This window comes from Aythya fuligula, chromosome 9, assembly GCF_009819795.1.
Source record: "Aythya fuligula isolate bAytFul2 chromosome 9, bAytFul2.pri, whole genome shotgun sequence".
In the NCBI taxonomy this organism is placed as follows: domain Eukaryota; kingdom Metazoa; phylum Chordata; class Aves; order Anseriformes; family Anatidae; genus Aythya; species Aythya fuligula.
In genome coordinates this window covers 17,292,208-17,317,994 of record NC_045567.1, presented here as the reverse complement: position 1 = coordinate 17,317,994, position 25,787 = coordinate 17,292,208, and the positions used below count along the sequence as shown (strand labels likewise).

The window sequence follows — 25,787 nt, the reverse complement described above, 5'->3', positions numbered from 1 at the left end:
CGCTCACACCACTGACTTTATTGGAGGCCTGGCGGGATGGAGGGGGGGTGCTGGGGGGCAGGCACCCGTGGGAACCGTGGCACGGGGCTGGGGCAGCTCCCACGGCCCCTGGCACCCCGTGGGTACGTACCGGTGTGCACACATGTGCGACCCACGTACAGGCACGTTTGCACGCACGCAGGCGTGCGGACACATGCATGCACACACGTGTTCATGCACGCACACCCATGTGCTCGTGCACACGCGTACCCGAGCACTGCCCCGCACACGGCTGCGGAGCGACGCGCGCACCGAGCGAAGCCCCCACACCCCTCTTCCCCCATCCCAGGGTGGGTTTGGGGCCACGACTCCCAGATCGGCCTGCCGGGTGGCTGCTGTCCCCAAACAGCATGGGGACACGGTGCCATCGCTGGCCCGATGGCAGGGAGCCCCTCGGCGTGGCGGCCAGCCCCTGCGCCCCCCCAGCAGGTTGGCCGTGGAGGGGTGGGGACCCCACGGTGGGGAGGGGGTGGCATGGGGCAGCAGTGGGGGGGTTGGTGGTGCAGGAGTGAGGGCACGCAGAGGGAGAGGGGCTGGGGGTGCAGGGGGGGGGACACCGTGGCCGGGCAAGGGGTGGCATGCAGCGGGCGAGCGGCCCCACGAGAACACGTGCCATGCAGGAAGGAGGGGGGGCAAGCGTTGGCAAAAACTGGCATTCCTTCCCCAAACGGTGCGCCCAGACACCTGGGGGGGGCCCCGTGCCAGAGGGGGGGCCGGTTGCCCTTCATGTAGGCACTTGGTTCCCTGCTAGGGGTGAGTGACCTGGGGATGGGGACGTCGGTCCCGGGACCTGCTGCTCACCCCCCCCATGCACCCCGGGTTGGCCCACGGCAGACCTGGGGGGCCCTGGACACTGAGCCCCCCCCGGCGTGTGCCCGCTTTGGGGCTGGCTGTGGGGTGCTGGCGCCGGTGGCCACCCAGCACCCAGCCTGGGGGGGCCGTGCCCACCCGGCCCCCACCCACAACCTCCCCGTGCCGGCCCCACGCGCGTACAAAAGTTGAGAGAGCCCCAGCACTGCGGCGCATCCACGGCCCCCCCGGCCCCACAGCAGCCCCCCGCCCCACCAGCAGTTCACAGTATAAAACTCGGTCCAATAAAAGCCAGTGGGGGGCGAGGACAAAAGCCCCCTGCTCCCCAAATTCCCCCTCTGCAGTCCCACTGCTGCCAGCCCGGGGTGCGGGCGCAGGGCAGGGGCACCGGGGGCTGCCCAGAGAGGTTCGGCTGTGACAACTGGGGGGGGCTCTGTGCCCAAAAAGGGGAGCCTGGAGCGGCGAAAAGGGGGAGCATGCGAACAGCCAGCCCCCACTAATTCAGGTCCCGTCAGTCTTGGGGGGGGCACGGAGGGGGCACGCCGGGGCGTTGTGTGGGGGGCTGACCCCCGAGCCCTTGCGCACGCAGTCCCTCCCTGGTTCTCATGCAGAAAAAAACAAACAGATGAGGGCAAAGAGAGGTGGACGAGTGCAGCCGGGGGGGGCACACTGAAGGGGGGGCACCCCTCTGTCCCCCCCAGCACCCTGCTAGCGCAAGGAGCCGCAGCAGGACCCGTCCCTCGCCCAGCACGGGGCTGGGCCGGGGCGCGGTGGCAGGGGGGCCGGTGCCCCGGCGGGAGAGGCAGGGTCCCCGGGGGGGCCTCACGGCTCCTCGGCCTCCTCCTCCTCCTCCTCCTCCAGCGACACCACCCCGGAGGAGGCGACGTCGGAGACTTTCCGGCAGAGCGGGAAGTCCTTGCTCAGCACCACCTCGTCCTCGGCGGGCGAGAGGCAAGCCTCGGCGTAGGACACGGGGTACAGGGAGTCCTGGCACCGGAGCCGTGCCAGGCCCCGCAAGGCACTTTGGCTGGCCGGGGGGGGCAGCTTGGGCAGCAGCAGGTCCTCGCCCCCCAGGGAGCCCAGCAGTTTGGCAGTGAGTTCGGAGGGCGACACCATCTCCAGGCTGCAGAGGCTGGAGCAGAGGGTCTCGGGGGACAGGGTGTGCGAGGAGTCGCTCTCGGGCTCGCAGGAGCCGTGCCGCACGCCCAGCTGGCACAGGTGGCCCTGCAGGAGGTCTCGCAGCAGCGCGCTGGCGGGCACCGAGCCAGACAGCTCTGCGGGGAGCAGGGGTCAGCCCCGGTGCCAGCCCAGTAAGAGCCACCCCCCCACACGGTGACACCACGGGGACGGTGCCCCCTTTGCCCGCAGAGAGCTCCGTGCATGGCGCGGGGACGTGGTGGCACAGGGCACGGTGCCCTAAGGGGGTCACCGGGATGGGAAGCGCACCCAGGCACCCCGCTCCCTCCCACCACACGGCGCAGGTCACTGTCCCCACGGGTCCCCGAGGCACTCACCGGTCGGCTGGGAGCTCTCCGTGGAGGGCATGAAGTCCTCGTCGTAGGACTCGTCGTTGGAGTCGTCCCCGTCCACTGAGGACCAGGCGCGCAGCTTGGCCTCGGCGATGGCAAACTGCTCCGCCACGCCTGGCAGGGACAGCACGGTCACCCCGGGGGTGTCACCAACCCCCCCGTGGGCTCAGCGGGGACACAAATCAGCACAGCAGGGACGGGGAACGGTGGGGATGGCCCACGGGGACAGGGCACAGCTCCCCATGGGATGGAGAGACGGACAAAGGGATGGATGGGGATGCGGGGACCCCGCGCGGTGCCCACCTGCGGCGAAGCGCGCCTCCTGCTCGCCCTCACTCAGGTGGCAGTAGGAGCTGAAGGCGCTCTCCAGGGCGGCGGGCGGCTCCACGGGCTTGCACCAGCCCTTCCACTCGATGAGGTGGGCGACGCGGCCCTGCGCCATGGCCGTCGGCTTCGTCACGTGCTCCTTCACCACCTGCGAGATGCCTGGGGCGCCGCCGCGTCAGCACCACGGGGACCCCGCCGCCGCCCTCCCCGCTCTCCCCCCCATCCCCGTACAACACCCGGCCCTCCCCCCCAGCAGTTACCGTGCAGCGAGGAGCGGGCCAGGGCGGCGATCTCCTGGATGGTCAGCGCGCGCCGCGACTTGGGCAGCATCTCGACAGTGTCTTCAACATTGACCTGTGGGGACGGGCAGGGTGTCACGGCCCCGTGTGTGCCAAGTGCCAACAGCCCTGGGGGGCACAGCACCCTCACCGTGGGTACATCCCACCACCAGCTGCTTGTGCACGTGTCTGTAAGTCGTGTTAGTGCACACACGTGCTGTGCACGCTTGCATTCTTACACACACACAGCACAAAGGCTTTCAGTGCACGAACTTGCACGTGTGCCCGCTCACATCACCACGTATGTGCACAAACACTCTCTGTGCACCCTTGTGCCTGCACACACACACCGGCACTCGCTGCAGACAGGTCCACCCTGCACTCACCGCACCCACGTGTGCTCTCCGTGCACGCTCCTCGTGCACAGGCACTGCACACACACACATTGTGCACACACAAACGTGCGCTCACCGTGCACGCATGCACCTACACACGTGTGCATGCCAAATGGTGCAGCCGATGGTGCCCCCCAGCTCACACACACACACACACTCGTGCAAGGCCGCCTGTGCCAGGCTCCCTGGTGCCCGCCGTGCCGGGGCGCCCCGCTGCGGGTCCCCGCTTCCCATCGGCGAGCCCACAGCCGTGGGGAAGCGATGCGGGATTTGGAGGCGCGCAACAAATTGAATTGCCATGGCAACGCGGCGCCGTGGACTGATTTCTCCCAGGATACAGCCCGGCTCGGGGCTGACGTCAGAGCAGCCCCGGCGCCGGCTGCGCGCTGGCAGGGCCAGGCAGGGCGGGCAGGCAGCGGGGCCCCCCGCTCTCGGTGGGGCCGTGCACCCCGGCACGGCTCGGCACGGCTCGGCACGGCTCAGCGGTACCTCGAGGAAGTCCTGGCTGTCGAAGGAGGCCTGGCGCAGCAGGCGGGGCAGCGGGGCCGGCCGGGCAGCACGCAGCGGCGACAGCGCTTTCACCTCTTTCCACTCCACGCACAGGGTGGTGTCCACGGCCACTGCAGGGAGAACCGGGGCGGCCTCAGCGCCTCCATCCCCGGCAGGATGGAGGCTCCGGGCGGGCTCCCTGGGGCAGGCATCCCTCGCCCCGCATGAGACCGGACACAACTCGTGGCAGGGATCCTGCCTTCCCCCCGCGGCGCTGCGGTGCGGGTGACTCACGCCCGGGCAGCTGGAGCGCCTGTGTCAGCGGTAACACGCGGCACCCGCCTGGCACCGGCACCGGGCGCACGTCCCGGCTTGGCGGAGGTGTTGGGAGCAAACCCCAGCGGCGGGCACAGCTCGGGCTGTGAGCACCCGATGGGGGTGGGATGGGGATGGGATGGGGATGGGGAGCAAGTGGTGGCACCCAGTGCCAACAGGGGGACATGGCAGGGTGCCCCAGGATAGGGCCAAGGTAGGCAAGGGGGGTTTTGGGCAGGGTTTAGGGCCTGGGCCAAGCGTTGGGTATGGGGAGGGGGTTGGTGCTCCTGCACCGCCTCCAATTCCCCATCCCAGGACAGGAGGGGAGCAGATCAGAGCACGGACACCTGTGCTCCATCCCAACAGCCCAAAAACACCTGAGATGGGTGCCCTCCCCCTCCTGCATTGGGTCCTCCACTGCTGGGGCTGGGGAGGGTCCCCATGGCCCTGCAGCCCCCCTGGGGGCCACAGCAGGACGCCCCCATGGATCCTCATCCCCCCACACCGAGGTGGGCCCAGCTGATGTAAACGGGCCATGGGGTGGGATATTAGGGGATCACGCCCCCCCCCGATCCCCATCAGGGGGCAGCCCCTGGCTCCTGGGGAAGCTGCCAACAGCATCACCATGGCACCAGTGTGGGCAGGGGCACCCCTGGGACACCCCGGCATCACCCCCCCAGCACCAACACAGCCCCCACAGGCGCCAGCCCCCAGTACAGGCTGGGATCACTGCACAGCCCCATAGCCACCCACCGCCCCCACCCCCCCCCCAGCAGCACCCCCACGGCACCAGCAGGGCACCCCGCATCCCCCGTAGACACCCCCAAACCCCCCCATCCCTCACAGCCCCCCACACCCCAACAGGCCCCTAAACACCCCCCAGCCCCTTCCCACCCCCCCCACACCCCATAAGCAGCACCCCAAGGCCCCAACCCCCCCAGACCTCCACAGCCCCCACCCCCTCCATCCACCCACCCCCCCCAGATCCCCAAGCACCCCAACCCTCTGCGCCCCCCTCCCCGCGCCCCCAAACCCCACAATAACCCCCCCGCGCCACCCCGTCACCCTCCGGATCCCCCCAAAACCACCCTCCCCGTAACCCCCTCTCCCCCCCACGGCCCCCCCCGGCCCTGCTCACCCACCGATGGTGGTTTTGGAGCCGATGCAGCCCATGCTCCCGGGGGGGCCCCGGTGCGGGCGCTACCGCCGGCTCCTCGCCGCCCGCATCGCCCCCCGGCCGCATGGGCGGCCCCGGGCGGGGTCCGCGCCCCCCGGACGGTGCTGCCGGTGCGGGACCCCCCCCCCAAAGGGAGGTGCTGGACTGAGGGACCCCCCCCCCGGAGGTGCGGGAGCCCCGAGCGGTGCCTGCGCCGGGCCGGGGAACGGGCACGTCCAGAGACGTCACTGCTGGGGGAGGAAGAGGAGGAGGAGGAGGAGGAGGAGGAGGAGGAGGGAGGGAGGTGGGGAGGAAGAGGAGGAGGATGGGGAGAGAGGGAGGGAGGGGAGAGGAAGGCCGGGGAATGGATGGGGAGGGGTGGGGGAGGAGGAGGAGAGGGGAGGGGAGGAAGGCTGGGAGGAAGAGGAGGGTGGGGGGAGGAAGGCTGGGAGGAAGAGGAGAGAGAGAGAGAGAGAGAGGGGAGCGGGGGGCTGAAGGCAGGAGGGGAGGATGGAGGAAGAGGGGGGCTGAAGGAAGAGGAAGAGGGGGATGAAGGAAGGGGGGGGACGGGCGGAGGAAGAGGAGGGGGCTGAGGAGGAGGAGGAGGAGGAGGGGAGGAAGGCCGGGCACCGCGGAGAGCGCCGTGCCAGCACCGCGGACAGCGCCCGGCCGGCCTCGGGCCGCGGTTGGGGACCCCCCAGGGACACCGGGACCACCCCCAGGACCCCTGGAACCCCCCCCAAAAAAGGCACACCCGGACCCCCCGCACCTCCCCCTGCATGGGGCCAGGGCACTCTGAGCCCCCCAGGGCAGCAGGAGGGACCCTCCAGCAACACCCCCTAAAAAAATATCCAGGCTGGGGGCAGCGCAGCCCCCCCAGAGCGGGGAGCAGCCCCTGCTGTAGGGCACGGGGGGGGTATTTTGGTGGCAGCACCCTAAGGAGAAGGGGCACCCGCAGCAGAGGAGCTGGGTGCTTTGGGGCTGTTCACTCTGGAACCTACCGATGGCACCTTCACCCCGGCACGGGCACTGTAGGGAAGGGAGTAGGGAATGGGAGCAGATCGGGGAGCACCCCGCTTTCAAGGGGAGCTGGGGGGCAGGGACCCCCCCCAGGGGATCTCTTGGCCTCTCCCTGCCAAATATTTCCCAGCACGAGCGCTGCCAGGGCTGCAGCTCAGGCTGCGATGTGGGGAGCAGGAGCTGGTGAATGCTCTGGGCACGCTGGGCTAGGGCCAGGGTGACTCAGCACGGGCAGCCCAACCCCAGGACGGGCAGCCCCAAGCCCCAGGACACCCTACAAGCAGCCACAAAAGGGATCGGGCCCCAAAACCCCGTCCCCAATTTCATCACAGCACCAAAACACCAGGACAGCGCCAAAACCAAATCCCCCAAGGGCTTTATCCCCCCACCATCCATCCATCCATCCCTCTCCATCTCATGCCCAAACGCTGGCACAACCCCACCACTACCCAGAACCCAAGAAAAGGGGCAAGAAAAGGGGCAAGAAAAGGGGCAAGAAAAGGGGCAAGAAAAGGGGCAAGAAAAGGGGCAAGAAAAGGGACATTTGGGGACAATTCCCCCATCCCCAGGTGGCAAGGAGGGGGACACCGAGAGACACCCAACCCCCAGAGAGCCCATCCCGGGGGGGTACCTACCGTCTGCCTCGGGGTGCCCCTGCCTGGCACCCCCCCCCTGCCAGCCCAAGGGACACGGGACGAGAGGGGCGCAGGGCCGGGCGGCAAGAGCGGCACACGGGGGCGCGTTATTTAGCAATGTTCTTTTATTTCCAGTTTTTAAGGTGAAAAGATGCCTTTTTTTTTTTTTTTTTTTTTTTTTAAATCTTCAATTAAATACTCCATAAAGAAAAAAAAAAAAGAAAAAAAAAAAAAGAAAAAAAAAAGAAAAAAAAAAGGCAAAAAAAAAAAAAAAAATAATAATTATTTACAAATTCACGTGACCAGTAATTGAATCCTTGTTTTAATAATTACACGTGCGGCTCGTCACATCCGGCGCTCTATAAATACAGGGGACGCGGATGCGGGGCCGCCCCGTCGCTTGCCCAATTGTGGCCTTGAACGTTTTTGGAGGGGGGGCTGGGGGCTCTGGGGGGGGGGGCAGGGACTCAGCCTGGCCCCGAGGGAAGGGGTCGCCCCCCCCTCCTCCCCGGCACCCCCCCCCAAGGTGTCATAGCAGGAGCTGGGGCGGGGGGGGGAATGATTTCTATTTAAAATAAAAAACCTTCGGGGGGTGGGGGGGCTCCAGGCAGTGATGGAGGAATAGGGGGGGACAGGGGAGGGGGAGAAATCACACTCCTGTCCCCAAACCAAATTTAATAAGTTTATATATATATATATCTCTATATTTCAGCAAGAGGTGGGGAGGAGGAAGAGGAGGAGGGAGAGGAGGGGGGGGGTGAGCGTGGCCCCGTCCCGTCCCCCCTCCCCGTGACGTGAGCCTGGGGGTGCTCGGCCCCGCTCCCGGTGCCCCAGGGTGCCCGTGGCTGGGAGAGGGGGGGGTAAAAGGAGGGCCCCGGAGCGGCCCCCCAGTGCCACCCACCTCCGTCAGCATCCATCCGTTATCACCGTGACAAACCAGTACGGAACCAGTACGGAACCAGTACGGAACTGGGGCGGGGGGAGGAGGGAGAGGAGCAATAAAACGAGAGGGGGGGCGCAGCGGGGCCCCCGACCCCAGCGTGAGAGCAAGTCCAGGGGGTCAGGGCCGGGAGGGGATGGAGTCGCACCCGGGGGTGCCCCCCCCTTCTCTCTCTCTCCCCCCTTCCTCCTCCTCCTCCTCCTCACAGGCTCTCAGTTGTTATCCGACTCATCCTCGGCTTCCCGCAGCCAGGTGAAGAACGCCGTCACCGACTTGAGGGCCACCCCCTTGCCCTGCTGCTCCGACAGGTCCTTGCTCGACTCCCACTTGTAGAAGGCCTCCTCCTTGATGACGTCCTCGTCGTAGAGGGCATCGAAGAACATCCGCAGCAGGTCTGGGGGGGGGGGGATAAAGGGATCCGTGTCATTCCCCAGCCACCCATCCATCCACCCACCCCGTAGTGACAGGGACGCGCCTGCCACCCCCCCCGCCACTCACTGGGAGGCTGCTCCAGCTTCACCACCAAGGCCTGCAGGGCGTAGAGCGCCTGGAGCTCCTTCTGCTCGTCCCGCATGTACTTCTGCAGCAGCTTGGCCCGGTTGCGGATGACCATGGCGTCGACGCGGTACGGGTTCTCAACTGCGGGACGGGAGAGGTGTGAGGGACGGGCAGCGACACCCCCCCGTGGCCCCTAAGTGACCCCAGCGTCAGCCCCACTCACAGACGATGGCTGAATGGCACACGGACGTCATCAGGGCCCTGATAAACATGTTGGATGAGACCTGCTCCTCGCTCAGGTTGGCCTGCGGGAGGGATGAGAGGGGATATAAGAGGGGGCCGAGCCAGCAGGGTGCCCCCGGGTGCCCCCGTGGGCGTCCTGCCCGCAGCCCTGACCTCGATCCAGTCGTATATTCTTTGGTTGTTCGGGTTCTCCTTCAGCAGTTTGTCCATTTGCTTGCACAGCTCCTCTGAGGTCAGCTCCTTGCAGCTCGGCGTGTCCGAGCTGTCCCCCATCGTGTACTCCAATTTCTGGGGGAGCAGGGGGGAGAGAAAACCCGTCACGGGCAGCACGAGGGGAACGCCACGCCGCCAACAGCGGGGCCGGGGGTCCCCACGCGGCCCCTCACCTGCTCTGTGACAAATTTGTTGACATCCTGGTCCTCGGGCAGGAATTCCTTCCAGCTCAGGCCCCCATCCCGCCACAGCTTGCCTGCGGTCTTCTGGCTCTGCGAGAAAACCCACAGTCAGCCCCGGGTGCTGCTGCTCCCCACCCCACAACCGGCTGCCCCCGGCTCCCCGACGCACCAAGGGGCACTGCCAGGCCCCCAGATGCAGAGGGGTTTGACCCCCAACCCTGCTAACCCCCCCTTAGGAAGGTTTCCAGCCCCCAAACCCATGAGCTGGCAGCTCCACGAGCACCCCACACTTACCATGCCCTTGCACAACAAGCCCAGCACCTCGACCAGCAGCGTGGTGGCCTTCCCGATGGGCACCAGGGGTTTCGTTATCTCCCTGCGGGGCGCAAGCAGCAGGGGCTGTTAGACGTGCCCCCGGGAACCCCTCCAGGACCCCAAAAAAAGCCCCGCAGCCCTCACCTGAACAGCTCCTCCATGGGGATGCCTTCCTCCTGCAGGATGGGCGTGATGAGCTCGGCCAGGTACAGCCAGATGTGCGGGATGTCGATCTCCATGTCCTCGGCGATCTCCAGGATCTCCCGCAGCCTGCAGGGCGAAGGAAGGTTGGGATCCAGCTGGGATCCAGCAGGCTCCGTGCCCTCCGGCTGGGAGGAGCCTCGCCAGGTCTCTGGGATGGATTTAAAGCCAGGGGGCTGCCCGGGTCTCCCTCACCCTTTGTAGTACTGCTCCTTGGAGAGCGTGCCCGCCTTCACCAGGTGGCACAGCAGGACGCCCATGTGCTCGCGGGAGATCGTGCTCCTCTCCAGCGTGGACTCGATGCCGTTCCGCACGAAAACGTAGAGCAAGGAGGGACTGCCCAGCTCCTGCACGCACTGCAGGGCCTCCTGTGGGAACATTAGGGTCAGCGCCGTCCCATGACAGCCCCAGCTCCCCCTCCTCACCCCGGCACCACTGCCTGGGGGAGCGGATGGCATCCTACGGGGTGCCTTAGGGTGCTGCGCCCGGCCACCCGCGGCTCTCACCTTCATGTCATTGATGTGCAGATATTCCTCTATGATCGCCTTGGATTTCTTCTCCAGCTCCTCTTCTGACAGCGTGGGCTTGGGCGATGCTGCGGGAGCTGCTGGCTCTTGTTTAACTGCGGGGAGCACGAGGATCAGGCGCTGCCCGGCACCCAGACCCCCGAGGACCCTTCCAAAATCCTCCCCAACTCACCGGGCTCTCGGCTCCGGTCCCGTTCCTCCGTCATGCTAGCAGCCTTGCGCACGGCCTCGGGGCCGCCCTGCTTCTCCCGTTCCCTGCTCCTGTCCTCCGTCTCCTTGCTGAAGCTCCTCTTGGTGAGGGCGGACCTGTTCCTCTCGCCCCGCTCCCCCCGCTCGGGGCGCTCCAGGCGGTCGCCGCTCTTCTCCGAACGCGACTCCCGGTCCCCTCTGTCCCCGGCCTTTTCTGACCTGTCGCGGCTGGAGCTGCTCCTGGGCGGGAGGAGGAAGGAGGCGAGGTGAAGAGAGGCACTGCCACCCGCCCTGACCCCAACCCGCGGAGCTACACGAGGCCAGGCAGTCTCACCCCAATCCCCAGCCCTCCCCAGCGCCTCCTCGAGGACTCGACTGCCCTCGCAGGATGATTCCAGCCTAGGCAGAGCCTGCTGTCTGCACATCCCCTGCCCCATTTGGGGGGTTTTTCCCTGCCCTGCACCCACCCCAGCCCACGGGGCAGCACGCTCACCTCTGCACCACGCGACGGGACTCCAGGCTGTCGGCAGGGGCGGACTGCTGGAGCGCTGAGAAGCGGTTCAAGGTACTGGTGGCCGGTCGCCCTGAATCAGATGCTGGGCGTGAAAAGAGGGGAGTTCTCAGAGTTCGGCACGTCCCCGGGTGCAGGAACTGCCAGGGGGAGGATCCCAGCCCCACGCCTCCTACCTGAGTCGGCCGGCTTGGCGCCTGACCCCCCGCTGCTGCCTTTGCCCCAGCTCAGCCTCCCGCCCGGCGCAAAGAGCTGGTTGTTGGAGTCGATCGATCCAGGCTGCGGGCAGAAAGAGGGTCAAAAAAAAGGCTCGGCTGCGAGCCCAGCACCGTGCCCAGGGGGGCAGGATCCGGCCTGGATCAGCCGCCCTCACCTTGGTGATCTTGGTTAGCCGGCTGGTGTCGATGGGCCGGTTGCCCTTGCTGATGGGCACCGTGTTCCAGCCGTCATCCGCGACCAGGCTGCTGCGTCCACCTGGGCACCGAGGGCACAGGAGTCAGGCACAGCCCGGCCTCGATTCGAGCCCAGAAGGAGCAGCCCGCACCCGCAGCTCGAGCACTCACTGCTGGAGGACGGCCCGGGCGGTCCTCTCCTCTTGTCCTTCGACATCAGCTGCTGCACTTTGATGTGTTCCCGATGCTCCTCCATCTCCGCCTCCTTGTGGATCTGGTCGATGGTTTTGGGGCCCTGGTCTCCTCGCCGCGGCACCCAGCTGTGCTGCAGAGGGACGGGGAGGAGGGAAGGGGGCACTCAGAGGCCGTCCCCCCCCTTCCTCTCCATCCAGCCCCCGAAGCCCACCGCAGCCACCACAGCTCCCCGCGGACTGTGGCAGCTTTTGGCGCTCGAGGGCTCTGTTGGAGGAGCTCCTCTGCATTAAACAGCTGCCAGTTACTGTGTGCCCCCTACCGCTGCCATGCTACCCAAGGGCCGGGGTGTAGCATGGTGTCTCCGGGGCTCACGTACCCACCTCCGTGTCCCCAGCGGGGTGCTGGCACCCGGAGGACACCAACGGCAGAGGGGACAGCCGGCCCCGTGCCTTACCTGCCTGAGGTCGATTACATCCTGTAGCATAAAACGGATTCGGGATGACGTCTTCTTCTCTTTGATGATCTTCTCCATCTGGTTGAAGTACTGGTCCATCCTGGGCTGCAGGGGGACAGAGGCACGGTCACATCCCTGCTAGGGGCAGGGCAGGGCAGGGCAGGGCAGGGCAGGGCAGGGAGTACCTTGGCCTTCTCAAAGTCCAAGTCCTTGCCGATGGTGGTAAGCAGGCGGCAAAGGCACTCGAGAGACTCCTCGTCGTGGTTTTTCAGCAGCTTCACCACGCAGTCGTGCATGATGGCCTCCGTCAGCATCTTCAGCTTGAAGAGCTCGCCGATGAACTTGATGTTGCCCAGGGACCGCCGGCGGGCCTTGTCCCGCGCCTCCTCCAGCTCGTCCTTCATGCGGGCCTTCTCCTCGGGCTGCGGGGGGCACGGGGGGGGGTCAGCTCAGAGCCCCCAGCCCCACCGTGGCAGCCCCCAACAGCTGCAGCCCACCCCCGTGCCCAGGCCCCAACTCACGGCGCTGGCGTCGTCCATCTCCTTCTGCCGCTTCTCGAAGATCTCGTCGTCGTCCTTGTCCTTCTCAAACTCCTTCTGGCAGCGGTTGAGCAGCAGCTTGCGGAAGTTCACAGTCACCGTGGGCTTGTCTGTCGTGGGCACTTTGAGCTGTGGGAAGAGCGGAGAGCATGAGTGCTGCCTTCCCCACACAGCCAGCAGGGAAAAACCCATCCTACACCTCCGTGCCACGACTCCGGGTTCAACCCTGCAGCTGCACGCCCCGTTTTCCTCACCTTACCGATGAATTCCCCATCGTACAGAGGCATTAACAACCTACCCTCACCAACAGCCCCTCCACAAACCCCCACCAGCCAAGACCAGAGCCCCCCAGGCCCCGCTCACCCCCATAAGGCAACGGCACATGTTAGCATAGGCAACAGAGAAGTTTGGCTCCGAGATGGCCTTCTCGAAGACGAGGTCGATGACGCCCTTGAGCCGCTCCTCCGTGTCGATGGACAGCTCCATCACCTGCTTCATCAGCTGCTGGAACATCTGGGGCGTCAGCTTGTTGAGGATGCTGCGGACGCGGCGGAGCAGTTCCTGCAGGGACAACGGGGTCAGCAAGGGGGGATGCCATCCCCCTGAGGGCACCGGGCTCGTTGCCCGCCCGCCCCGGCTCCCAGTAGACTCAATACCTGCGTCTTGATGTTCTCGGGATCCTCCTCCTCGGAGGCACGCTTGCTGCTGGGTTTCCAGGCCTTCTCGGCCTTGTTCAGCTTGACGTCCTCGTTGAGGGACACGGTGGCGATGATTTTCCGAGGCTCCTTCCTCTGGCTCTGCTGGGAGCGGCGCGGCCCCAAGCCTGAGGGCTGGCACGGGGAGAAAAAAAAACAAAAAAAAACAAAAAAACAACAAAAAAAAAACTCATCTCTCTGCTCCAACCCCTCGGGACGGGGACGGGAGCGGCCACCGCGCGCCTGGCTCAGATCCTCAGCTCCATCACGGACATCAGTGGCCCAGACACAGCAGCTCGACGGCTGGATCATCACCGACAGGCAGCGGGGGAGCAAGGAGGAGCGGGACGGGTACTCACCAGGCCCCGGTTGCCCATGACGGGCCGGCCGAGGTTGGCGAAGGAGGGGGTGAAGTCGGGGCTGCAGTTCATGCCGCTCAGGCGGATGGGGTCGAGCGCCCGCAGCGGGGTTTTGTTGGCCTGCGAAGGTACACAGGGCTGAGGATGCCCGGGGGCAGAGGAGCGGGATGGATCCATCCCCCAGCCTCAGCGCCGGGACGAGGAACTGGAAAAAAAGCCCCCAGCAGTGCCCCCCCCGGGCTCTGCTCACGCACGAGGCTCGCTGCAGCAGGACCCAGGGCACGGCCACGGGTCCCTGCCCAGCCCAGCCCAGCCCTGCCCGCCCCCCCCCCCCCAGTACCCCTCTTCCCAGGACCGCACCAACCTTGTCCAGCACCACGTCGGTGATCTGGGGCAGCCCCTCGGGTTTCTGCATGCTGGCGAAGATGAACTGGAAGCCCAGCAGGAACTCGCGGTCGTATCGTTTCTTCTCCTCGGGGTTCAAGGGTTTCCATTGCTCTGAGGCAGGGAGAAAAAAGGGAAATCATCATGCGGCCCCGTGCCTTCCCTGGGGAGCAGCGAGGTGGGATCCCGACAGCTACGGAGCTGCCCCGGGCTGGCAAACTGTGAGCACCAGCCTGCTTGGTTAGATGCAAAGCCTGATGGCACCAGCTCCCTGCCTCCTGCACAGGGGACAGAGGTGTCCCCTACCCCGTGCCAGGTTTGGGGACGAGACGAGAGGAACGTGTGAGGTTGAGGGCAGCTGGATCCTGCCACCCTCCCCACCACTGCACCCCGGGGTGCTGGCTCCCTGCGGGTGCGTGGGGCCGAGGCGCAGCTCACCTTCCTTGTAGCGGTACTTCTGCTCCCCTGCCTTGCCCTTCTCCGGGGCCAGCTTGTCCTCCTTCTCTTCCCACGTCTCCTCCGACTCCTCCTGGGGCCGGGCGGGGGCCGTGTCCTCCGTTTCCCGGGCAGGGGCGGCCGGGGGAGGCTTGTTTTCTGCCTCCGAGGCACTGTCACTGATCTGCGACTGCACGGGAAGGGGCAGCGGTCACGCTGCGGGGCCGATCCCGTCCCCTCCACCCCACACCAGGCCCGTCCCGTCCCCGTCAGACGCTCATCACCATCACGGAGCATCAGTGGCCCAGACACGACGGCACAAAGCAGAGCTCATCACGAAGAGGGGCCGGGACGTGGGGGCCACCCCCCCTGGCTGCCTGGGGACGCTCACCTCCTTGAAGGCATCCAGCAGGTCGCCCACCGCCTCCTTCTTGTTCAGCTCCTTCATCCTTCGCTTCTTCTTTGGCACCGACACGGCGACTGGCGGGGGGGCAGGGATGTGAGGGGTGGGCACCCATGTAGTGTCCCCCCCCAAACACCCCAAGGGCACCAGCGAGGCCCCAGTAACACCAACGGGCTCATGGGGACACGGTCCCACTGCTCCATGGCACAGCCCGTCCCCAAATATGCTCGGTGCCCACCCGCAGCCCTGCTGGCCCTACACGTCCCCCCCACACCGTGCACAGGGCCCCCCACCCGCTCCACTGCCCCCTCCTCGCTGTGGCACCGCATCCACAGCCTGCCCTAGCCCCCAGGCTCCTCGTGGCACCTCTGTCCCCGTGCAGGGTGTCCCTTATGGTGACACCCCCTATCCACCCCTCTCTCCGGGCACGGTGCGCCCACGACGCCCGATCCCCTCCTGGCACCCCACAGGGTGCTCAGCACGGAGACACCCCATAAATCACCGCCCCCGCCCAGCACCAGGGCACCCCATGAGCAGTCACACACCTGTGCCGAGCGCTTCAAAAAATAAACACATCACAGGGAACATCTTTCCCCCCGCACCACAAGCCCACGGCTCCCCGATTTCCACCGGGGTCCCCGCGTGCTTCCCACGTGCCCACGCAGAACAAACACCCCATAATCTCAGGGTCCCCCCGAAGCACATCTCCCCCTGTGCATGGCACACATCCCACATCCTCCCCATGCCCCCAGATGGCTCGGGACGGCCTCAAATAGCCCCCCGATACCCCACACACGCCCCCACCTGAGGCACCCCGTACACATCCACCGTGCCCCATCCCCTCGTGAGCCAGGACGCCCCCAAACACACACCCTACGATCCTGCACCCCATCTGGGTGCGCTCCCGGACCTCTCCCCCACCCGGCACCCAATCCCCACGTGCCTGGCACCCCACTGGGGCACCCCACAACCCCAACCCAGCATCCTGAACCTTGCACGGTCGCCTCCAAGCTCTGCGAAGGGGCAGGGGCCGGGCTCGAGCTCCGCTCCTGGGCCTCGGCGGGGCCTTCGCTCTCCTCCTCCTCCTCCTCCGCCACGGGGGAGGTGGGGGTGCCGGGCTGGGCCGGCTCCTCGGGCTCCGAAATGGGGCTGACGTCCGACTCGGGCTGCTCCTCACCCGGCTCCGCTTTGCTGGCGCCCTCCACCCCATTAGGCAGGGGCAGCTCCTCGGGCTGGGCGACGGGGGAAGCCGGGGCGGGCACCGGGACGGGCTCCGGCACAGGCACGGCTCCGGCTCCGGGCACCGGCTGGCACACGGGCGCCTCGGGGAGGGGTTCGGGCAACTCCTCTAAAACCCCATTAGCCTCGGCGGAGGGCTCCGGGGCGCCGGGCTCGGGGCAGGGCTCTTCCCGGGGCGGCGGGGGGCTGGGGGAGGCGGGCTTGGCGGGCGCTTCGGGGGCCTGCGGGACGACGGGCGGCGGCGACGGCGCGGCCGGCACCGGGGGCACGGCTGGCAGCGGGGGGGACACGGGTGCCGGCGGCACCTCGGCTGGCACAGGCGCCTGCGGGGTGGGCTCCGGGAGGGGAACGGCGGCTTCTTCCTCCTCCTCTTCTTCCTCCTCCTCCTCCTCCACCTCCACCACCCCTTCCTCCTCCTCCTCCGCCGCGGCCGCCGTGTCCGTGTCGGGCTGGGGCGCGAGGGGCAGCTCCCCGGCCCCTGGCACTGTAGTGATGGCGCTAAACGTCTGGTGCGGGTCGGGCGGCGCCTCGCCCTGCTCCACTTTAGTGTCCGCATCCCCGGGGGGCTCCATGGGCACCAGCGTCACGTCCGAGAGCACCACGGGCTCCGCCTCGGGGATGAGGGGAGGGGGAGGCGACGGCGACGCCGACTTGCTGGGCTCCAGGGAGACGGGCTTGCTCACCACCAGCGCGGGCTTCGGGCGGTCATCTGCAAAAGATGGGGTGTTAACGGGGGGGGCTCCGGTCCCTGCTGCGCCCTGACCCCCTCCAGGTCCCAGCAGGAAGGGAAGGGACGGATGTGCCAACCCGCACCAAGCTGATAAAGATGGCACAGGGACAACGCGGGTCCTTTGATGCTCAGGGCGAGCAAAGGCAGCCCCCAAAAATTCTCCTGGGTCCAACAGTGGGGTCGCTGGTCCCCACGTCTAGGGAAAGACCCCAGGTGAACTGGCTGCACGCCCCGCACAGCCCCCCCCAAGCACACACACGTACCTGGCCGGATAATAACTGCTACATGAGGGGTCTCTCCGTTGGCCTGGGGCTCCAAACCGCTTCCAGCCTAGGGGTGCAAGCAGGGAGGTGTTAACTGGGGCCCCGGGCACCTCCCGTACACCCCAGCGGGGAAACGGGGTCCCGCTGACCTGTGGAGGGGTGGGGGTAGATGAGGTCCTCGCTCCGGACATGATTTCTTCAGTGATGTCTTTGCCGCCTTGGTTGGGGTCTCGTATCCGGATCTGCCCAGGGGTCAGAGCAGAGAGAGGGGAAGTGTCAGTGGGGTGGGGGGCACAGCACCCAGCGCCTCCCCCTTTCCCTGGGCCTGACACCCCCAGGACAGCCCCTTCTCGGAGCAGAGAGGCCAGAGGCTCATCCAGCACCACACCAGCCCTGACAACAGCTCAGGGACACCAGTGGGTGCCATCTCCCCCCCAGGGGGGCACAGCGCCCTGCAGAGGGGTGCCTGCCCCCATGCCCAGCAGGAAGGGACACTACAGGGCAGGGCGAGCCTCAAAAGGCACCATGCCAGGCAGCCAGAGCCAGTGGGATGTTCCCAGCCGTTTTGGGGTGTCCCAGGCACCGGTTTGGGCATTATCTCCAGGGTCTGGGGGACCCCGGGCTGCGGGCACCCCACAAACAGCCACAGCTTTGCCATGGCACGGCAGCACCGCGCTGCAGGGCGCACGGGCACGACACACAGCTCCAGGACCCCATTTCAAGGCACAGAGGAACCCCAAAGCTCTCCCTCTCCCCACCCCAAACACACCCAGCGGGAGCGCACAGCCTGGGGGGGGGCTCTGACACCCCTCCATCAGCACCCCCGGGCCCGGCAGCACCTCCTGCTCCCCCCCCTCCCCAAGCCGGGCGTGCGGCCGCTCGCCTCCCCGCTATAAATAGGCCCCGCGCGAGGCCTCCGAGCGCCGGCATCTCCGGGAGCAGACAGCAGTTGGCAGCCGCGGCACCCCCGCCCCCCCGGGAGCCGTGACTCAGCACAACGCCGCCCGCCGGGACGCCCAAGGTCGCCGGCCCCCGCCGAGCCCCCCGGCACGGGGCCGCGGCACCGCGCTCCTCCCGCACGGCACCGTCCCCGTCCCCGTCCCCGTCTCCGTCTCCATCCCCGCAGGCACGGGGCTGGCTCCTTACCGTCTTGCGTTCTCGTTTTGGGGGGATCGGCGGCTGCTGGCTGACGATGACCTGGGCAGTGGGGACCCCCGCCGGGAACTGCTGCACCCCCTGGGCCGGGTAGTAAGCCCCTGCTGGCGGAGAGGAGAGGAGAGGAGAAGAGCGTCAGCGGCAGCGCCCCGCCGGCCCCACCGAACCCGCTCCCCAAAACACGAGGGGGGCTGCCGAGAGCTGCGGGGAACCCACACCTCCCTCCAGCGAACCCCGGTAGCATCGGGGCCGGCTTCGGCTTCACCCCAACCCGCCCGACAGGCCCGCCCGAATTCCTTCCCCGTGAGGCAGAGTGAGGCACGGCGTCCCCGCGCCGCCCCCACGCCCAGCCCGCGCCCCACGGGCGCTCGCCGCGTGCCCACCGGCCCCTCCGGGACGCTGGGCCATGGCTGGGCACGGGAGCCACAGCTCAGCGGGCGGCTGGCTGCCTTCCTGCCCCGTCCCTTCGTCCCTTATCTCCCCCGAGCCAGCAGCAGCAGCCCCAGGGCGGCTCCGTGCAGCCCCGTCCGCACCCTCCATTCATTCGCAGCCCGGCCCCGGGGGGCTCGGGCACCCCGCTGGGACCCCATAGTGCTGCCGGGGGGCTGGAGGCAGAGCTGGGCCCCGCTCCAGGCTTGGCACAGCCCCTAAAAGCTGCAGCTTCCATCCCAAAGGATCCACGAGCATCCCCCCCACAGCACGGGAGGGCCGGGCAGGGAGCGACTGCGACAGGGACGCCGGCACGGGGAGGGACAGGGGCAGCTGGGCCCTGGCCTCCTCCCAGCTCCAGCACTTTCCCGGCTGTGCCGAGCCCGAAGCTCGCTCAGAGATGCCCCAGCCCCGTGCCGGGCACCCCTCCCCTGCCCAGGAGGGTTTTGGGGCCAGCCCAGCTGCTGGGGGGGCAGCGGGAGGGAGAGGGAAGCTTGGGGGGACCCCACGGGCAGGAGGCAGCACGCGGTCGGGGCAGCACCTCGGGGAAGCTGTGGGGTTGCGGGGAGGACCCCAGGGCCAGGCTGGGGGAGCAGGGGCACCAAAAAAGCCTCGCACCCCAAAACCAGAAGAAGGAGGGGACCCCAAAAATGCAGGCGGGGGGACAAAACCACCCCAGGGCTCCCGCGGGATGCCCCAGCTCCGAGCACGGAGGCGCAGCCAGCTCTGAGCGCTGCCTCCTCCTCCTCCTCCTCCTCGCTCCGAGGGGCTGCGGGGTCTCGGGGGGAGGCAGGACGGGCACGTACCTGGCTCAGGAGAAACCCATCTCCGCCCCGCTTCGCTTTTGCTGCCGTGCCGGGGCCGGGCCGGAGGCCTGGGCTCACATTTCTGCGTGTGCCGGGCCTCCCGGGACGGACCAAGCCTAAATATAGTCACAGCCCGGCCGGCCACATGCGAGCGGGGAGGAAGGGGGGGAGGAAAAAAAAAAAAAAAACGGGGGGGCTGCTTCCAACACCGCTCCCCGGCTCCGGGAGGGGGCAGGCACGGAGCAGCCGCTGCCCAGACCCCGGCCCCACAGCCCCACGGCCCCATAGCCACCCCCCCGACCCCGCTGCCCCGCTCCTGGGGGGCTGCGGCTGGCTTGGGGAGGGGGGCGAGATCCCAATAACTGGTCGCTGCCTTCCCGGGGAGCCGGGGGGGGGAGAAAGGGATAAAGTCTGGCCTGTGGTTAAATATTAATCGGCCCCGATTTGGGAACGGGGGGAGGCGGGTGGAGGGGTGGGACGCGAGGCAGGGCTTTTGGGGCTGGGCTGGGAGATGCAGGACGCCCCCTGCGCCCCAAAGAGGTTTGTAGGGTGTTAATAGGTACTCACTGAGCCCTGGGGGGGGTGGAGGGGTCTGTGCTCAGCCCACAAACTGGGGGGGGCTCGGGGGACCAAGGGGCAGGGTGCTGCGGACAGAGCAGTGGTGGTGAGCAAAGCAACCCCCCCCCGATCTGTACCGTAAGTCCCAAATTCTGTGGGGCTGGCTCCAGGGTAAAAACTAGGGGCGCCGGGCTGCACCGGGTACTGCTGGGTCGGGACGACGTACGTGGAGCGACCCTACAGCAGGGGACAAGAAGAAAAGGCTGGTTATGGCCCCGCAGGACGCAGGCAGACCCCAAAACCCCCAAACCACAAATGGGGGAGCTGCCCGTGGCACCCCAAACGGGTTGTGGGGCAGCACCGCCTGCAGCCTCCATGCCGAGATGGGAACACCCCAATAGGGTCAGCGGGAGCTCGGGGAACCCCGGGACCCCTTCCACCCCATAAAACAAACATCTCCGACCCCAAGCAACATCCCCGCGCCCCCCACCCCAAAACCCCAATCCCTCACCTGTCCGGGGATGTAGTAGGCTCCTTGGGAAGGCGTGTAGGATATCTGGGAGGGGATCATCATCACCTGGGAAGCGGCTGGATAGACATGGGTGGGCGGGCCGGGCCGGGCCGTCGTGTTGCTCTGCACGCGGGACGCGCTGGCGGGAGGCTGGGCCCTGTTCTGGTAGAAATGCTGCAGGGGGGGGGGGGAGACAAATTGGGGAGGGGGGGGGGGACACACAACCTCAGGACGCGGCACCGGCACCCCCTCACCCCATAAAAACCCCACCCCGGGGCACGGCGAGCGGCGCCGGGCGGGGATTGGGAGCGGGCAGCACCCCTTGAACTCCCCTTTATGGGGACGGATCGTGCCCCCCACGTCCCCCCCCGCGTACCTGGGGGGCCGCCTGGCTCCATCCGCCCCAGCTCATGCCCGGCGCTGCCCCACTCCCAGCCCCACGGGGCCGGCAGCGCCCGCAGCCCCGGCCACGGCCGCACGCAGCAGCTGGGGTCCCGGCGTGCCTCGCAGCGGGGCCGGCGCTCGCGGGGACTGCCGGGACCTGTAGTCCTGCCCCGCTCCCCTTCGGCCTCCCCCTCCCTCCTCCTCTTCCTCCTCTTCCTCTTCCCGGTAGGGTTATGCCGGGTTTAGGGGGTGCTGAAGGGGTTTAGTGCGTCTCTGGGGTGCTGTCCCCGCTGAGGAAGGGCCTGTTTGTGGGGGGGGGGGTGTCCCCTCCCCAGCCACGGGTAGGGTGAGGGGGAAGCGTTACCTGGAGAGACCTGAATCCGCCCTGAGAGCGAGCGCACGGGGGAGAGGGGAAAGAGAGAGAGAGCGGTTACCTGCTGCCACGGGGGCTGCGGGGCTGCGGGACGGGGAAAGACCCCCCCCCCGGGGAGCCCCCCTGCTCGGGGTCGGTGCGTGCGGGGAGGGGACGGGCACAAAGAGGACGGCGGGGAGCCCCCGGCCCCGTGCCCGTGTCCCAAACCGTGCTGGTTTGTCCCAAACCCACTCGTTCTGGGGCACCCCAAATCCCTGCCGGCCCCCCCCCCAGCGCAGGGGGGGGACACGGCCAGGCCTGTCCCCAGCAGCCCCCCCCCCAGGCCGATGAAGGCCCAGGTTGTGCTCCCAGAGGGGTATAAGGGGGGGACGGACACGGGCAGGATCGGGGGGGCGCACCCAGACACCCCCATGGGTCTCGAGGACGCAGCTTGGGGGGGTCCCAGCACCACCACAACCTCTGGGGGGCACTGGGGGCACGGCACAACCCCCCCCAGGTGCTGTTCGGGTGCTGTTTGGGTAGGGACAGGCCAGCAGCAGGGCATGGGGACACCCCGGGGAGCACCACGGCTTTGGGAGACCCCCGAAGAAAGAGACAGAGGAGGAAGAAGAGGAAGAGGAGGAGGAGGAAGAGGAAGGCAGAGGCAGGAGGAGAGGCCGGGGTCAGCGCAGGCACGGCCGCATGCAAGAGCTCGGAGACGCCGCAGGGAAACCCCCCAAAATGAGAGGGAGCCCCCCCCGTATCCCCAGCCTGCCCAACCCCGGGGGGCTCGGCGCAGCTCCCCCCTCGCTCCTCGTTCCCCGGGGGGGGGTTTCCGTGCGGTGCCGGGCGCGCAGCATGCGGGGCAGGGGCTGGTTAGTACCTGCTGGTGAATAGCACGAGGCCCCGCTGGAAACTGAGAGAGGAGGAGAGCGAGGGGCAGGGGACGGGGAGGAAGGAGAGAAGAGCGGTCACTCGCTGCCAGCCCCGCCACCAGCCGTCCCCCCGCACCCCGTGGCCGGGAGGGAGGGGTGAGACCCCAAAACTGAGCAGCACCACGGAGATTTGGGGCACAATCCCCCCCTCGCAGACGCGCAAGGGCCCCATAGGGCAGGAGCAGGCTCCTGGTGCCCCCCGGTGCCTCCCGGCATCGCTGTGGTCGCCGGAGAGGTGCGTGGGGTGCTGAGGAGCCCCCCCAAAACCCCTAAACCCCTTAATTCCCAGGGCAAACCCCTTACCTGTCGCGGCTGGGAAGGCGTATTCATTTGTGAGGTCGGTGCCGGGTTAAAAACCACAGGTGCCGTCTGAGCAGGTGGGAACGTCGACTGCAGGGAGGGAACGGGGTCGGCACCACGGCCCCAATCCCCAGCAGGGGAGGGCAGAGCCGACCCCAAAAAGCTGCCGGAGGGGCTTTACCTGTGGAAGTCCGGGAGAAGGGGCAGGGTGCGGGGCTGTCGGGGCTCCTCCTGTGGGCTGTGGAGCTTTGTTCATTTCATGGGGTTGGACATAAGGGTCCCCTCGCTATCTGCGGGCACAGGACCATACCCTCAGCACCTCCTATCCGCACCAGCCCCTATAAAAAGGGGGGCAAACCCAGCCCCTAAACCCCAACGGGGGTCAAAGCGGTGCCGACAGACCGCAGCACGGGCACGGGGTGACGGGAGGACGAGGCACCCACCGCCGGTGACCACCCGGCTGCGGGGGGCCGGGGCTGACAGCGGGGCACCCCAAACGTCAGCCCCTACCCGGCTCCACCCCGGCTGACCTACAAAACGCTTCCCCCGGCCGGCCCAACCTGTTCCTGCCGGTGGCAATGGGTCCCCGCCGCAAAACGCCTACCGGGGAGGGCAGGGAGCAGCTCCCACGTCCCGTCCCATCCCGTCCCGTCCCCACGCCGCCGCCACCGCTCCTGCCCGCGGGGACGCGGCCCCATGGGGCTGGCACCCTCGTGCCCTGCCCGCCCGACGCCGGCCGGGACCCGGGAGGGACTTGGCACCCGGTGCCGCGCTCCCCGCCCCAGGGCAAAGGCCGCCCGGGCAGGAAGGGGGGGGGGGGGAGGCGCCCCCCGGCCCCATAGCACAGCAGGGGTCCCCCGTACCCCATAGCGGGTAGGGGAGCTCACTGCGCACCTCGCCACCCCGCACGGCGCCTGCTGGCAACCCCACAAGTGGCCCCGCACCGCAGGCAGGATCCGGCCCCAGATCCTCAGGCCCTGCGTCCTGGCCCCCCTCCACGCCGCCCCCTATAATTTGGGGTGCCGGACCCATTGCAGCCTTCACAAGCAGCCTCAGCCATAAGCCCAGGGATCGATCCTGCTGTGGTGTGGGGGCACACCAAAAAAAAAAGGAACTCCAAAGGCACGGAGGGGACGGGGCGAGCCGGGCCCCCCGGCACCGAGCTCGATACTCACCCCCCCGCGGGAAAAACCTGGGCCGACTGAGCGGGCCTGCAGAGACCTTTCATCCGAGTGACTTGGACAGAAAGGAGGAAAGAGGGGGGGGGGGGGGGGGGAAAAATAACAATAATAAAAAAATAAAATAAAAAATAAAAAAATCAGGCTGCAGCCCTGGCGGTGCGCGGAGAGGGCCGCCGGGAGCACGAGGCTGTGCCGGGCCGGCCGGGCGTGCTGCAGTGCAGCGCCGCCAGCCCCCGGAGCACCCAAAAACCCCACCCACGGGCACGGCACCGGCACCGGGCTGTGGGATTTGGGTACGGCTCCGCCAGCCGGGACGTGAAGGCTGGGTGCTGCCCGGTGCCGGGCACGGGGAGCACGGCGAAGGGGTGGTGGCAGCCGCCCGGTGCCGGGGAGGTTTCGGTGCTGTGCCGGGGTGCACGGGGAGAAGGGGGCACCGGGGGTCCCGGCAGCACCGGGGTCTCGCCAAGGCCCCGCTGAGGATTTTTGGGGGAGCCCCGTGGGGTGAGCAGCACCACGGGCACCCCGCGACCTCCGCCACGGTGCCCTCCGGTTCGCCCCGGTGCCTCCCGGTACCGGCTCGGTGCCCACCGAGGCTCGGCCACCGGTGCCGGTGCCGCCAGCCGGGCAGCCCCCCGGTTGTGTCCGTGTGTCCGTGCCCAGCCCCGGGGCTTTCAGAGCCGGTTCCACCGGGGCTGGCGGTGCCGGTGGCTGACGCAGCCCCGGGACCTGCCCGACCGGCGGGGCCTGACTCAGCCCCCCCCGTAGAGCCCGGTGAGCCCCCCCCGGGGGATGGGGGGGTGCCCCCGGTGTCCCCGGTGCTGCGGGCAGGCCCCGGGCTCCGGCACCATCTTGGCGGCCGGGCGGGACGGAGGAAGGGGGGGCGGGGAGGGGCCGGCGGCGGAACGGGCCCGGTTTTACCGGGAGGGGGTGGTTTAACGGGGGGGGAAGGGGGAAAAAATAAAAAAAAAAAGGGGGAAAAGGGGGCTCGGCGTGGGGGCGCCCTGCCCGGTGCCGCATCCAGCGGGGCCGCTCCCCCCCGCCGCGGCGGCCTCTGCCAAGGACACGTGTCACTGCCGGCCGCCGCCATGGCCCCGCCGCGCACCGGCACCGGGGAGGAAGAGGAGGAGGAGGAGGAGGAGGAGGAAGGCGGCGGAGGGGGAGAGGAGGGAGGAGGAGGAGGAGGAGGAAGGGAGGAGGGGGGGGGTCTCGCACCACGTGCGGCGGGGCCCGGCGGCGGCAGCACGTGCGCGGCGGGGCGGCGGCGGCGGGGACACACGTGGGGGGGGGGGGGACACAGCACCGGGGGGACAACCGGGAGGAGGAGGAGGAGGAAGAGGAGGAGGAGGAAGGAAAGGGAGGGGGGAGGGGGGGGGTGCGCGGAACCCCAGCAGCGGGGCGGCGCCCACGTGGTGGCGGCGGCGGCGGCGGTGGTGGCGCCGGCGGGGCCCGGCGGCGCGAGGCGCGGGGCGCGCGCGCGGGAAGCGGGGCGCGCGCGCGGGAAACCGGTTACCGGCAGCGGCCCCCCCCCCCCCCACCTCACTCACCACCCCCCCCCCCCCCTCGGCGCGCGCGCGCCCGCCCCGCCCCCGCCCGTTACCTTCAGTCTCCTTCAGCGCGCGCGGCCCGACGCAGCCGCAGCTCGGCGCCCCGCCACCACCATTTCCGGGCCGCGCCGCGCGCAGGGGGCGGGGCGGGGCCGGGCGCGCCACGGGGAGGGGAGGGGAGGGGGGGGGAAAAAAAAAAAGGGGGCGGGGCTCGGCGCCGGCGCGCCGGGCACGTGATGGGGGGGTCACGTGGGATATGGGGGGGGGTGGGCACGCCCAGCGCGCCGGCGGGAATTGGGGGGGGTGGGGGGGCGCGAGTAATTGATGGCGCTGGGAAGCAGGGTAGGGCTCCGGGGGGAGTTTGGGAAGAAAAAGGGAGGGTTTGGGGAAAGAGAGGTGAAAGTTTAGGATAGAGAGGAGTGGGGTTTGGGGAAAGAACAGCAGGGTTTGGGATACAGGAGAGTGGGGTTTGGGAACGCAGAATAGTGGGGTTTGGGGAAAGAACAGCAGGGTTTGGGAACGCAGGATAGTGGGATTTGGGGAAAGAACAGCAGGGTTTGGGATACAGGACAGCGGGATTTGGGGAAAGAACAGTGGGATTTGGGAATGCAGAATAGTGGGGTTTGGGGAAAGAACATCAGGGTTTGGGAACAGAGGATAGTGGGATTTGGGGAAAGAATGGCAGGGTTTGGGAACGCAGGATAGTGGGATTTGGGGAAAGAATGGCAGGGT

The 25,787-nt window shown here is 68.1% G+C and overlaps 2 protein-coding genes and 2 non-coding genes across 5 annotated transcripts; all 4 read right to left on the bottom strand.

Annotated features, from left to right (window-relative positions):
* Positions 1–4: 4 nt before the first annotated feature.
* Positions 5–5,440, bottom strand: FAM131A (family with sequence similarity 131 member A). Its single transcript, XM_032193216.1, has 6 exons — positions 5,325–5,440; positions 3,868–3,998; positions 2,966–3,059; positions 2,682–2,864; positions 2,364–2,492; positions 5–2,123 (listed from the first exon to the last, which is right to left on the bottom strand). Exons 1-6 carry the CDS (start codon positions 5,353–5,355, stop codon positions 1,672–1,674), a joined length of 1,020 nt encoding a protein of 339 aa, XP_032049107.1. The 5' UTR covers positions 5,356–5,440; the 3' UTR covers positions 5–1,671.
* Positions 5,441–7,727: 2,287 nt separating this feature from the next.
* EIF4G1 (eukaryotic translation initiation factor 4 gamma 1) lies at positions 7,728–25,178 on the bottom strand. 2 transcript variants are annotated; one of them, XM_032193043.1, is made up of 35 exons: positions 25,109–25,178; positions 23,506–23,566; positions 22,512–22,620; positions 22,334–22,420; positions 21,979–22,011; positions 21,108–21,128; positions 20,360–20,533; positions 19,986–20,085; positions 18,047–18,159; positions 17,050–17,142; positions 16,901–16,967; positions 15,660–16,616; positions 14,657–14,745; positions 14,269–14,455; positions 13,811–13,944; positions 13,447–13,584; positions 13,049–13,222; positions 12,756–12,953; positions 12,375–12,521; positions 12,039–12,275; positions 11,854–11,958; positions 11,376–11,529; positions 11,186–11,286; positions 10,989–11,091; positions 10,795–10,897; positions 10,285–10,541; positions 10,092–10,207; positions 9,781–9,953; positions 9,529–9,654; positions 9,364–9,445; positions 9,061–9,159; positions 8,828–8,962; positions 8,655–8,736; positions 8,432–8,572; positions 7,728–8,327 (listed from the first exon to the last, which is right to left on the bottom strand). In XM_032193043.1, the coding sequence occupies exons 3-35, from the start codon at positions 22,584–22,586 to the stop codon at positions 8,146–8,148; spliced, it is 4,983 nt and encodes a 1,660-aa protein (XP_032048934.1). In that variant the 5' UTR covers positions 22,587–22,620; positions 23,506–23,566; positions 25,109–25,178; the 3' UTR covers positions 7,728–8,145. The 2 variants fall into 2 exon arrangements, with proteins under 2 accessions (XP_032048934.1, XP_032048935.1); XM_032193044.1 differs by lacking the exon at positions 23,506–23,566.
* On the bottom strand, positions 13,332–13,407 carry LOC116492800. Its single transcript, XR_004253631.1, has one exon. It is a non-coding gene; the product is annotated as a small nucleolar RNA SNORD66 (small nucleolar RNA).
* LOC116492799 lies at positions 14,529–14,607 on the bottom strand. Its single transcript, XR_004253630.1, has one exon. It is a non-coding gene; the product is annotated as a small nucleolar RNA SNORD66 (small nucleolar RNA).
* Positions 25,179–25,787: the final 609 nt, after the last annotated feature.

What these genes read in the sequence shown, in the direction of transcription:
- EIF4G1 (XM_032193043.1), bottom strand. Translation starts at nt 22,586, where the DNA reads ATGAACAAAGCTCCACAGCCCACAGGAGGAGCCCCGACAGCCCCGCAC. An exon ending in CTCGTGCTATTCACCAGCAG is followed by an intron (nt 21,129 to 21,978) that starts GTACTAACCAGC and finishes GCTCGCTCTCAG; the next exon opens with GGCGGATTCAGGTCTCTCCA. An exon ending in CTACCCCCACCCCTCCACAG is followed by an intron (nt 16,968 to 17,049) that starts GTCAGCGGGACC and finishes TTGCACCCCTAG; the next exon opens with GCTGGAAGCGGTTTGGAGCC.
- FAM131A (XM_032193216.1), bottom strand. Translation starts at nt 5,355, where the DNA reads ATGGGCTGCATCGGCTCCAAAACCACCATCG. An exon ending in CGGCTCCAAAACCACCATCG is followed by an intron (nt 3,999 to 5,324) that starts GTGGGTGAGCAG and finishes TTCTCCCTGCAG; the next exon opens with TGGCCGTGGACACCACCCTG. An exon ending in GGCCCGCTCCTCGCTGCACG is followed by an intron (nt 2,865 to 2,965) that starts GTAACTGCTGGG and finishes GCGGCGCCCCAG; the next exon opens with GCATCTCGCAGGTGGTGAAG.